Raw genomic sequence first — 11148 nt, 5'->3', positions numbered from 1 at the left:
CCTCCACGTTGCCGCACACTGCGGCCACTACCGAGTAACCAAACTTCTTCTGGACAAGAGAGCCAACCCGAACGCCAGAGCCCTGGTAAACCTGGCCCAGTCCACGTTAAATGAATACAGGTTGACACCAGCGAACCCACACTGATTGATCAGTGGTTGCAGACACCAGCAGTGCACGGTTACAGATACACAGTTAATTCTAAATTTGTCACCTCCCGCAAGTTGCCTGCCTACTTCATACTGTCACAGTTTGCTATTAAATAACGGCAGGGATAGATTTAAGAGAACACCAAGGTAACATTGCCGTAATTAGCAAGTCATAGATAATATGAAACCTCTGGAGTGATCAGCATTTTTAAATGGAAAATCGGAGTTCCAAATAGGCAGTTATAAAAATAAGTTCTATACACCTCTATATAGAGTCAGAATAAAATTGTAAAAAAGCTAAACTTTATAATCTTTGGGGGAAAAATGTTTAAAGTGAACAGATTTGACTGCGTAAGGTAATGTAAAATGTAAGCTGTAAAGAATTCACTTGGAGATGTTCCTTATTGACCTGATTCCTCAACCATAGACTAATAGAAAAGTGATGCTGGTCATCTTTTTACTTCAGGAAGCATTTTATATGAACTATTTCAGCAGTTGCTCAAGAGAAATCTGCAAATGGTTGTCCCTAGAGCACCTTCTGTGTCCCTCACAGTCTAATATTGAATAAGTCTCCTTGCTTCACTTATATTTTAACCATAATCATTGGAAGTATTAGGCATGTATTAATTTATGCCTCTTGTTTCCTAATTCTCTAACTAAAGGCAAATCCTTTTTTCTATTTGTTTATGTCAGTTAAATTAGTCTTCAGGCAATCAATTTTTAAGAGAATGTATTAGAATTAGAAAATATTGGATCTTACTTTTATGAGAAATTTTCCTTGGAATCAACTTATTTATTGTTGCCTGGGAAACAACTATACTTTTTGGGTTATGTGCAATTACATGAGGATGTTTGTTTTCTTACAAAGAAAAAAGTACTCATTTTTAATTGGATAGTGGCCAATAAGCTTATAAGATATCATACTCTAATCATTGAAGATCTTTTAAGTGCTACATATACATGTTGTTATTTATATCTGGCTTATTACATAGCTAATAGATGGGAAATTAGTTTTAAAATGTTGTGAATAATAATGTCATAGGTTAAAGAAAATTATATACTTTCCCGAGAACTGTTAATGTAGAAAAATATTTTCTGATAAAAAGTCCCTATTGGGACATGCAAAATTGTTAACTAGCAGAATGGATACAGCTATTCTATATAGAGTCATCATTGTTCAAATAAAAATATAATACTTAACACATAAGGATTAAGCATGGGGTTAACAAATTTTTATGTAATTTCGCCCAATTCCTGCACATTATCCTAGTATGAAAAGTTAAAAAGTACCTTAAAGACTTCTCCACATTTCTTTGCTTTTAAGAGATATCTTCTTACAGTTATTTAAAAAATTCTTCATACTATTTTTGAAAATATTTCAGCACTTATTACTTTCTTTCTAAAACAAAATGTATCTTGATTGGCATGTTATAAAAATGTTATATTAAAGATATAAGAAATATAACATGGCTATAAAGATATTATCAACATAAATAATGATTTCTGCTAATATACAACAATTCCTCATAAAACATTTTTAATATAAACAGTATAACTTCTGGCTATAAAAAATGATCAACACAAATAATTTCTGTTAATTTGTAACACCTGTTCCCTAAAAAAATAGTAGCTAACCTGAAACATTTATTATAGAGGTAGTCATAAATCTTAGATTTTCAAAATAAAACAGGTAATGATTTTTCACTCTAAGAAATAGCCCATCATCAAAAAAAATGTATTCTTATCTTTGAAGCATCTTTAAGCCATTTCATAATCTGTCCTATTAGTATACTTTAAACCATTTTAGAACTAAACTATAATTATGTGTGTTTTTTCCACCATAGAAGAATAGGCCCACGTCCCTTTTGTTTTCTCTGTAACCACACAACAATGCCATACCTGCCCCCCACACACGACACAAGCCTCCAGGAATACACCATCGCTGTCTAACTCCAACAGCTACAGCATTTGAAGAAATGGTAACATTATGTGACGATGTAGCATTACTGCCTGCAATGTGCCAGCATGGAGTTGTGTGAGACTCGTTTCTGCATGTTTTCAACTAACTTGATTGTCTTTTGCACAGAATGGTTTTACTCCACTGCACATTGCCTGCAAGAAAAACCGCATCAAAGTCATGGAACTGCTGGTGAAATATGGGGCTTCAATCCAAGCTATAACAGAGGTAGAAAAATGTTTCAGCTTGTCACGAAACATTCCTTGTCTTACTCCTTCTTCCCCTTCCTTCCACCCATCTTCTGTCCTCTCCGAGTTTTATTTATCTGAAGAAGCCCCAAGGCCCCCACCGGTGCAGAGGAGTAAAACTGCTGTCGCTTTGTTTCGCAGTCTGGCCTCACACCAATACATGTGGCTGCCTTCATGGGCCACTTGAACATTGTCCTCCTTCTGCTGCAGAACGGAGCCTCTCCAGATGTCACTAACATTGTGAGTATGGCTTGGGTCAGAATAACCACAGGAGAGAGAGTGAGAGGATGTGTGTGGGTGTGTGTAGAGATGTGCGTGTGTAGAGATGTGTGTGTGTGTGTGTGTGTGTGTGTGATCAAAGCTCAGTGGCTGGCCGAGCTTTGGGAAGCACCCCTGTGATAACTTTATTGAAGTAATTGCTAGAATGTTGGTGAGGACAACCTCCATAGGGTAAGAAATATTTTACACAGTACGTTGGAAGCTGTGGAGCAAGACTGTGTCAGCTTCCTGGTGCAGATGAATTGGCCACACATCTTAAATACAGTTATTAAAGTGCATTTTAAGAGGTCCTTGGAATGTGAATGAATTATTGGTTGGAATAAAAACTTTATGGCTCAAGTGAATCATATTCCAGGTAATTTTGGTTAAAATATTGAGTACCATAATTGGTTATATCAAATGATTAACCAGAGGTAGACCAAGAGTTTTTTGTTTAATTTTTTTTACTTAATATAAAATTCTCCCCCTTTAAATCACATGGATTTTCCATTTTCTAACCTTACTCTGTCTGATTTTTTCCTTTTGATTTGATTTTGTTTGCTAAAGTAGTTATACTTTGCAACTTTTTCACGTATCCTAAAGTCCATGTTGGTCTCCGGACAACTTTTGTTCTGCCCATAAATGCTGGATATTTCAGAATTTTTCTACATAATCTCAGTTAGGATTCTTATTTCCCATTTCTTATTTCTCTCATTTTCTTGGAGTCTGCCCAGTTAAACTTTGATCATTGAATGCAGGTTTTCCTTTGAACAAGAGAACTTGCTCTGTACAAGGTGATGTCAAGTATTTGAAGCTCACCAGGACCCACTGAACCAATGAGAGGCTTTAAAAAGTATTCAATGGAAATAACTCCCCCAATACATGTTAGTGTTTATTATTAAAGTGAATCATGCTTTCAAAAGCAGTTGGTTTACTATGGCTATTAATTTTGGGTGTCCCATTCCTTTTAGGTTGTAAAACAGAATGTTCAATTTCACTTTTTATTCGTATTCCCTCTCACTTTCTCATTTCCTTGTGTTTTGCACACTGTTTCCATGCTGAAGATTCTGATGTGTGGACAAATCCATATGAAATAAATTCATTAGATTTTAATTATGATTTGATACCTCTCCATAGTATTCACAATTGGAGTATAAAACCACTAAAGAATTGAAATATAGTCTATATTTATAATTCCCCTACTTATACCTTATTGATCCTAAAGTAATGCTGTATGCAAATTTTAATTTCTCCATTAAAGATAAATTTCACAACATGCCAACTTGAGTTTAATTTATGGTCACTTCTTAGGACTTTAAAAGAAATCAACAGCATCTTTTTTTGTGTTCAGAAATGGCTGCCTCTCTTTTTTTAAATTGAGACCTGTACAATCCAGTACCTTTAAAAGAAGTTCTCTGAGTCCTTTCTCACTGTACTGTGCTTTCCTTCTCTGCATTGAAATGCCTACGGTATCTCAGGAGCAATGTTGACACCATGTGAATTCCATTATCATGCTGTAATGCTATAATAATATAGATAAGTATAGTCTATGCAATGCTTGATTGAAACTCCCTGTGTTAATGTTTCTGAGGGGAGACTTTTTGGAAAATCTTTTTGAGGGGAGATTTTTGCTAAATATTTTCTTAATCCAAGAAAAGCCACAAGAAATGGTTGTATGGTTCTGTGGCACTCTTAATTTGCTTTTTCACTGACCAATTCCAAATTATTTGATGCTTATGGATTTACTCCATATTGATATGCTCCATTCCACACACAAAAAAACAAACCACAAAAACCTGTGTAGGCTACATATAGATTTTCAAGTAAAAATAAATAGCAATTAAAGCAAGAAAAATGTTGACGTCTTTAGGTTCTTAAATACTCCCAAATTTGGCAATTGCTGTATTAAACTTTAACTTCCACCTGTTGGTCATTATGAAGTTCTTCATTCTTCATCTTCTCATTTGTCCATCCATACTCTTTTCCTTCAGATCCTTCAAAGTAAATATTTGAGGGGCATCTGCCAACATAATCCTCTCCTTGAACGTGTTTCCTAGTTGCTTTTTGTTTGTTCATTTTAAGTTTTGTATGATGTGTCCTTCAGGGAACAGATACCATAGAGATAGGACTGCCAGAAAAAATACAGTACTCCCAGTTAAATTTGAATTTCAGATAAACAACACGTAATAGTTTTTAGTATATGCATTCCCCAGGCAATAGTCAAGACATGCTAAATTAATATTCTTTGTCTGGAATTCAAATTTAACTGGCCATCCTGTATTTTGATTTGGTAATTTTGGCAACCCAACATTTAGAGGAATCTAACTTTCTCTAGCAGTGGGATGCCTGTGAACTGATGTCTTCTCAGAACGTGAGGCTGTAGCTCCTGGATCCAAAACTCTTTGCGGTTGATTAAGAAACCATGTGAACACTGGCTGCCTGCTTGCTGTGTCAGAGTTGGGCATTTCCTGACCCCAAAGTACCCCGCCCGTGGAGCCTTTGTGTGTTGCCTGAAATCATGTTGCATTTTTGAATGCAATGCTGTCTGTTATGCTTTGATGCTTTCCAACTGATGCAGCCAAAGTGGAAGTCAACATAGCTGTCAGCAGAGTCGGTCTTAATGACTGGGAGGAGGGGCATGAAATTTAGTACCTGCTTTGGACATGAGCATACTCATTCTCCTGCCAGTCTTGTTTATATGTCTCAAAATTCACTCCAAGCTTGAAGTGTACCAACAACTCAATCATGTGCAAATATTATTACTGCAAAGTTCCCTTTCCAGAAAGTTCACAAATGTACTTTAAAACCTAGAAAGCTGAGCTGACAGTTGTGATACATCCATAATCCAAAGTATGCATTGACAAGCATGGGAGTAAAAACCCCAGCACTTTGAGGGCTCTCCAGACTGCAACATGGGGGACACAGAGCTTTTCTGTTCTTATAGTTAATCAATGGATTCATGGCTTAAGTTCACACTGCATATTATATTTAAGAATGTCCCCTAATCCTTAAAGTTAATTAGCTTAAGATAAGGAAAACAAGATCATTGAATAAGATGAGGTACCCATTAACTAAGAAATGGAAGTTACTGATTAATATAATATATAACATCTTTCATTTTCTTATTTATACTTATATATAAACAAGGATAACATAAAGCTAAAAGAATAAGGATAGTTTACCATAAAAGTAAGTTATCCAAAAGTCATTAAATAAGAATTGAACACGGCCATTGTTTTAAAGTGGACAGACGATTTGCGTGTATATGTGTGTAACTTTTCTTTGAATATAATGTTTAATATTTTAGGGTTTATATCTTACTTATCAATTTCAAATGTGTAAACACTATAAAAAATAATTTATTTTAGGTACAAATAAGGATATTGAAAATACTAAGACTAATACTGGAAATACTACATTTTGAAAACTCCTTATTGATAAAGTTTGGCTTGTAAAGGAAACATAAAATTCATCATTGAGTAGGTACTCCTGAGACCTCTTTGATTTAACTTCTTATAAGAAAATTTATTTTTGTCTTCATTTCCTCCAAAATTAGTAAAATTGCCATATTATTATAGGACTCTGAATAAAAAATTTGAGTTTTTTTTTTCTCTAAATCAGAAGATCTAGCTTCATCTATTTAGGGACAGGTTTTAAGTGATACAGAAAAGTTAGAAATTGTGGTTGTCTGAAAAGGAAAAATCTTCCCATACATCCAAAGGGTGAAAACAAATACAGCTATTCTGATAATGTTATTTGATGTGATAACATACTCCGATACATTTACAAAAGTCAAAAGATAGCATCAGAAAATAAGGCCATTAGAGGATAAATGAATCACCAACAAAAAGAACATTAGAGTTAGACATCCAATTCAGTGCTTTTAAATTCAGATCATTGGAAATGAATTTCTTATAATTTCATAAGGAGTGGAACACTGAACACTAGCAAAAAATGAACTGTGAGCTAAGTACCAAACGAAAGTTTGGTAAAAACTTTGTACTTTGGTAAAAAGTCTGTCTTAAATCTTCTTAGTCTGTTTGTTGTGCAAGGAATCAGAAGAAATTATTCACCGGGATTTGTCAGGTGTATCCAATTACCTCAACCAACTTTGAAATCAATTTAGTCTATTTGGAATGGTTTACCAGGTTGAAGTCAACCTTCTTTTCTAGTATAGTTGTGGTGACAAAAATAACTTTTATTCTAGAATCTTATTCTTTTGTAGTTGTAAAATTGTTTAACAGAATGAACCCCTGCTTTCTTTAGAACTACTGTGGATTTAGTATGCTGATTGGAAAAAAAAAAATCTCTCTTTTAGAGGCAGTAATTAACAGGCTTCCTAATGAGAAAATTCTCTTATGTCTAACCATCATCCTTCATGCTGCAGGGTAAGCTGCCTTTTCCTGATAGGTGCGTCTGCCTTGAGGCAGCACGGAGATGCTTAAGGAGAGACCCGAAGCTCAGTGCTGCCCACCTCAACCCATGGCATTGTTAACTTTGCTGTACTCACTTCTGAGTGGTTCTATCAAATAACTGTCTGTAATTAAACATGCTGATCAATGATAAGCAGGGACCTCCTGGGCAAATCAGATTTCTCATATGAACTGTCTTTAGTCTCAGAACACCAAGACAAATGTGAAATAATAGCTTATTTCAGAAGTAAATGTTGAATTCTGGAAAGGAATGGCTTCCGTATGGTGCAGGTGCTGCAATTTTTTGTGTTGACTTGATCTTTAGCATCTAGAGTTTCTCATTAGTAATAACAGAATGAAGTCATAATCACATAGGCAAGTGTGACAGATTTTAGGTTTGCTGGATAAAAGATGACTTCATGTCACCAAAGACAATTGGTTTATGTTGGTTACAAAGTCAAACCTCAGGGTATCCTGGATGTTTGGGTAAGTTCACTAGTTTTTTTATGGAGTGAAGTGAAGTGAAGTGAAGTGAAGTGAAGCCGCTCAGTCGTGTCCGACTCTTTGCGACCCCATGGACTGTAGCCTACCGGGCTCCTCCGTCCATGGGATTTTCCAGGCAAGAGTACTGGAGTGGGGTGCCATTGCCTTCTCCAGGGGATCTTCCTGATCCAGGGATCGAACCCGGGTCTCCCGCATTGTAGGCAGACACTTTACCATCTGAGCCAGATGTTTATATATACATTTGTTCTATCCTTATGAAGATGGAGAAGATACCAAACTGTGTTTTTCCAGACTGAAGAATTAGGAAGTAATTATGCCTTTACCAAGATTTCTTACACCTTTGGATATAACGCTATCTTTCACAAAAAGGCACATTTTTATTGTGTGCTATCCAGAGCAGTGGGTTTGCTTAAGATTCAGCGATCTCTGTTTCCTGGCAGCGTGGGGAGACGGCCCTGCACATGGCGGCCCGTGCAGGGCAGGTGGAAGTGGTCCGATGCCTCCTGAGGAACGGTGCCCTCGTCGATGCCAGAGCCAGGGTAGGTGCTGGTGCTTGGGGTTTGCTGCTGTTATGCGCATGACTTCCATCTCCAAGGGATGCTGCTGTCCATCTCCTGATGTGGAAATGCCAAGGACTGTAGGTGAACGCATCAATTCAGTAACAGTTTTTCAGGCAGAAATGAAATGGTACAGTGAATATACACAATGGAAAATACACTCCAATTTTAGAAACACTAACGTTTGAAAAAATATACAGTATATAAAAAATTGGGCATTGAGTAACATTTTAATGATTTTTTTTAACCTATGAAAGCACTTCCACAAATATCTTCATTTTCATGAGCTTTAATATTTTTATCTATATTATAAAGATACATAATATTTATTTCTTACCACCAAAGCTGATCAAATTTCCATAGACATTTCTTACTAGTTACTGAGAAACAAATCATGTTCAAAGTTTTCATGTTTCCCCTTCATATGCTTTATTTTCCTCCTTTTTGTAATGAGTTCTACTTTTCTTCTTTTCTGATTCTCCATATTTAGACGTTCTGTCCTTCTACTCTTCCAAAATATGGGAGATTGTGTGATTGGATTCTTCCATTTCTAATTCCCCCACAACTTGAATTTTTTCCCTCTTCTTTTAAAAAAAAGTTTTGCTTCCCTGTTTCTTTTTTCACCTTCTTCCTTTACACTGAATATTTTATCAATATCTTCTGTTTCCTTTTCCACGCTGTGCTGTTAACTTTTGCGCTAGCTTCTTTGGGATTCTCATAGAATATTTAAATACTTTTTCTCTCCTTGTTCAATATCTAAGCTAGAGCTCACTTCAGCATGAATCCCACCCTTGTGAGTCCATTTCAGAAACATTAGTGTACTGGAATGAAAGCATTCTACCGGAGTCATACAAATTGTCATTTTAGGCAAGTCATTTCACTTCCGGGTCTTTATGATTAAAATGTAAGCTTGGCCTTAGAAACCTTGAAACTCCTGTAGACTTCCTTAACATTCTCTGACTCTGTGCATGTTGCAGCATTTTTTCCTGCAGACCTTCATGCAGAATGCAGTGATACATGGGCAGCCTTGACATTACTGTTGTGCCTTTAGATTTTATCCACCTTTCTATCCACTGTACAAGTAGTGTAACTTATGTTCTTTGGTAATCATTATTGTTGTTTTATGCTCTTATGTGTTAAGTGTTTTGTTATTCAATCTCTATTCTTCCCTGCCTTGGCATTTTTCTTGGTTCCCTCTCCCTCTCCCCCTCGCCCACCCTTAAAGACTATTTTTTAAAAGCAGTGTTAGTTTCACAGCAAAATTGAGAGGAAGGTTCATAGATTTCCAAAAGGCACCCGACCCCATAATCTCCCGATTATTAGCATTCCCCGCCGGAGTGGTACATTGATTATGAATGATGAAGCTACATTGATACATCATGATACCCCCAAGCCCATAGTTTACACAAGGGTTCACCCTAGGTGTTGTACATTCTCTGGGTTTGGACAAATGTATAATGACATGTATCCATCCTTAAGGCATCAATCAGAGTAGTTTCACTGCCCTAAAAATCCTCTGTGCTCTGTCTATTCTCACTTCCTTTCAAGTTTGCCTGGCAATTCAGCTATTAGAAAAAAATTATGGTCAGTCAATGCCCTCTGAGTACTATGAACTTCACTAAGTTTACCAGAAATTATGGTAGTGTTCTGGTAAATATGTTACAATCCATGCTCAATCATAAAAGGCCTTCACATTTATCTCTCTTAATATGAAATGAAGTGAAAGTGAAAGTCACTCAGTTGTGTCCGACTCTTTGCGACCCCATGGACAGTACAGTCCATGGAATTCTCCAGGCCAGAATACTGGAGTGGGTAGCCTATCCCTTCTCCAGTGGATCTTCCTGACCCAGGAATCGAACCGGGGTCTCCTGCATTGCAGGTAGATTCTTTACCAACTGAGCTATCAGGGAAGCCCTCTCTTTTAATATGAAACTACCTAATAGTTTGAGTAAAATTCCCACATGCAGGCACTTCTGAAAACTCCCTCTCTTAACCTAATACCATTGTGCTAAAATTCACTTTCTTACAAAGGGGAGACAGTAAAAATTTTACCCGGTTACCACACAGATCTCTAAGGTCAAGATCTCTGGGTTGTATGTATTCTTCTCTATCGGGTTTTAGAAATATTACCTCATGGTTATATAATCATGGGGCTAAGTCATATTTATGAGTGATATATAATGAAAGAAATGTCATGTCATCACAATAATATCTTTCACTTAAGAAGTGCAAGAATACTCAATTCACTAGTCAAGAGCATGTGTCACATTTTGCTCGACAGACTGGAGAGCAGGGGCCGCCGTGGCCAGGTTCCTGCTCACACTCTGTGCTTGCCCCACCCCCAGATCCAGATCCTTTCTCACCCAGTGTCCCCCACGGACGTAACTGGGGGTGCTGCGACGACCTGCACTTCTGAGAGCTGTCTTGCTTTTAAGCGCCCACTTTCTGTTGGCACAGTATGGGGCTCTGGCATTTTCTCTAGGGATTGAGCAATCATAGGGCTCCTGATTTAACCTCACTTCAAACTTAACTGAGACTTTAGTTACCTGCCAGCAGATATGGTTCCTGGGGATCTTGTTAGCTAGAAACTAGTAGCGGAAATTTTATCAAACATTTAAACCCTGTCCCAGCCATTGCTTTTTTGTCATTTTGGTTAAAGGGGTTGGGGCTCAGAAAGTCTCCCTGATTTTTCAGGCTAGTAGTGATGGTAAGGCTGAGCTCATGTCTGCCTGGATCAGGCTGTATTACAGTCAGTGATGCTTTATAATGAGAGAATTATTGCCCCTCATATGGTCGATGGTGACCGCAGCCATGAAATTAAAAGAGGCTTGCTCCTTGGAAGAAAAGCTTTGACCAACCTAGACAGCATATTAAAAAGCAGAGACATTACTTTGCCAACAAAGGGTCTGTGTAGTCAAGGCTATGGTTTTTCCAGTAGTCATGTATAGATGTGAGATTTGGACTATAAAGAAAGCTGAGTGCCGAAGAATTGCTGTTTTTGAACTGTGGTGTTGGAAAAGACTCTTGAGAGTCTGTTGGACTGCAAGGAGATCCAACCAGTCCCT

At 37.1% G+C, this 11148-nt stretch overlaps 1 protein-coding gene across 1 annotated transcript in view; it reads left to right on the top strand.

The window, feature by feature from the left end:
* ANK2 (ankyrin 2, neuronal) overlaps positions 1-11148 on the top strand; it is a 252844-nt gene that overhangs the window by 127095 nt on the left and 114601 nt on the right. The window contains 4 exon segments of the mRNA XM_010858507.1: positions 1-85; positions 2234-2332; positions 2494-2592; positions 7967-8065. The exon segment at positions 1-85 is cut by the window's left edge and continues 33 nt beyond it. Coding sequence (XP_010856809.1) covers positions 1-85; positions 2234-2332; positions 2494-2592; positions 7967-8065 — 382 coding nt within the window.

Source organism: Bison bison, unplaced genomic scaffold (genome assembly GCF_000754665.1).
Source record: "Bison bison bison isolate TAMUID 2011002044 unplaced genomic scaffold, Bison_UMD1.0 scf7180017864389, whole genome shotgun sequence".
NCBI classification, from domain to species: Eukaryota; Metazoa; Chordata; class Mammalia; order Artiodactyla; family Bovidae; genus Bison; species Bison bison.
The sequence above is the reverse complement of the archived record's forward strand: the minus strand, read 5'-3'. Positions and strand labels throughout refer to the sequence as shown.